General features: G+C 37.3%; 1 protein-coding gene across 1 annotated transcript; it reads right to left on the reverse strand.

The window, feature by feature from the left end:
* Positions 1 to 310: 310 nt before the first annotated feature.
* Positions 311 to 916, reverse strand: LOC142178358 (uncharacterized). Its single transcript, XM_075247695.1, has one exon. It carries the CDS (start codon positions 914 to 916, stop codon positions 311 to 313), a length of 606 nt encoding a protein of 201 aa, XP_075103796.1.
* Between the last annotated feature and the right edge of the window lie 901 nt (positions 917 to 1,817).

Below are 1,817 nucleotides of genomic sequence, written 5' to 3' on the forward strand. Positions count from 1 at the left end.
ACGTTTATCAATTGTATGTCCAGGCTTCTTGTAGTAATTGCAGATCTGATTGTTTTTCTTGCTTTCAAAATTTGTTTTGAACTTGCCTTCATTGTTTTCATATCTCTAATAGTTTAACTGCTGGTTTTGCACTAGGAAGGCAGACTCAACTGAATGTTGTGCTACATGTATCTCCCTCTGATTCTCATCCTGCAACATAAGGGAATAAGCATGATTGATATTGGGAAGGGGTTGATCATTAAGATGTATTGCTTCTCACAGCAGAGTAGACTTCATTGAGTCCCATTCAAAATTAGATCAAACGACCATCCTAGAGGGATTTCATAGTCCTTGTTTTACCTCCACAAGTACACTCACATGTGCAGTGAATGCATATATTCAGAGTGTCTAATTTATCCCAATTTTTTTTTACTTTGGTGTAGTAACCTACTACATCTGAGGTTCCTTGCACAAGGTCACTCATTTCTTTCTCCAATTGATAGAGTTGAGCACCATTGCATTGCCCAAATCTGACTTCAAGTTCTTTCCATATGTTTTTTGTTGTTTTGGAGTAAAGCACACTCTTTGCTATATCATTCGAGAGTGAGTTCAACAACCATGAGATGACCATGTCGTTGCAATGATTCCATGGTTTAAACAGATTTGAAGATGGATCAGGTTTAGCACAACTTTCATCAATAAAGCCTAGCTTATTTTTAGGTGAGAGTGCAATGAAAATGGCTCTACGCCATCCTCCATACCCTTTTCCATCAAACACTAAGTTGACAAGCATTATTCCTTGTGAGTCTGAAGGATGGAGATAACAGGGGTGAGTGGAATCAGTGATTGCTAGGGCTGGTTGAGTGAAAGCTGGAATAACAGTGATGGGTGGAGTAGCTGAAACTCCTGAGTTATCATCTGAAGAGTTTGGTGCCATGGAGATGAAAAGGAAACGACTGAGAAGAAGATGAAATTTTAGGAAATTAGATATATATTGCTCTGATACCATGAAGAGATGTTAAGAAAATTTCCTTTTCATTGAATGAATTTTGTATCTTTACAGTGTCTCGTTATATGCAACAAAGAGAAGAATCTCTATAACTAATTTTCTCCGCGTGTTCTTCACTTATTCAGCTAAGCCTAACAAACTAATAAAAGAATACTAAATGAAAAATATATTTACAAAATTATTATCCAGCTAATCTGGTTCTAGAAGGTTGCGGTTTCTTCATATTGTGGAAACCATCTGTACTCAAATTAACTCGTGTAGGTGCCAGAAGAAATCCCTTATTTTGTGATGGAGGGCTCTGATTGGTTTGTGCATTCATACGTGTGAGAGGTTTAGAGATTGGGTCTTTGTGTCTTTGCTTCATTTCATTTGTTTGGTCTGATAACATAGGCTTCTCTTCTCTCTCTAAGCCCAATCTTTCCATCTTCTGTAAATGGGTCTCTTTAGGATTTTTGGTGCCAACACTCCGAAAAGCATTTTCGAAGCTTCGGTTCCTAAGCAATCCGACTGGCGACTGCCTGGCGGAAGGAGGAGGAAGAGAAATAGTGGTATTCCCATAATTAAATTTGTTATACATTAGCCATAAATCTTGATTTTTCTTAACTTCAATGTTAGAAATAGTTAAAGAGCTCAGTGCAGCACTTCAGAAGCTATAACTTTTATTAGCGAATTGGGAGGTGAGATTTGTACACAGGAGCTAAACCACCATTGGAGAAGCTTTGGAGCTTGAATTTTCAAAACCCATATCTGAAAGCAAAATTGAAATTATGGGTAAAAATTGTTTGTTGTTGCTGATTTGAGTTTATAAAGTAATCATACCACCAAGTTG

Source organism: Nicotiana tabacum, chromosome 24 (assembly GCF_000715075.1).
Source record: "Nicotiana tabacum cultivar K326 chromosome 24, ASM71507v2, whole genome shotgun sequence".
Taxonomy (NCBI): Eukaryota; Viridiplantae; Streptophyta; class Magnoliopsida; order Solanales; family Solanaceae; genus Nicotiana; species Nicotiana tabacum.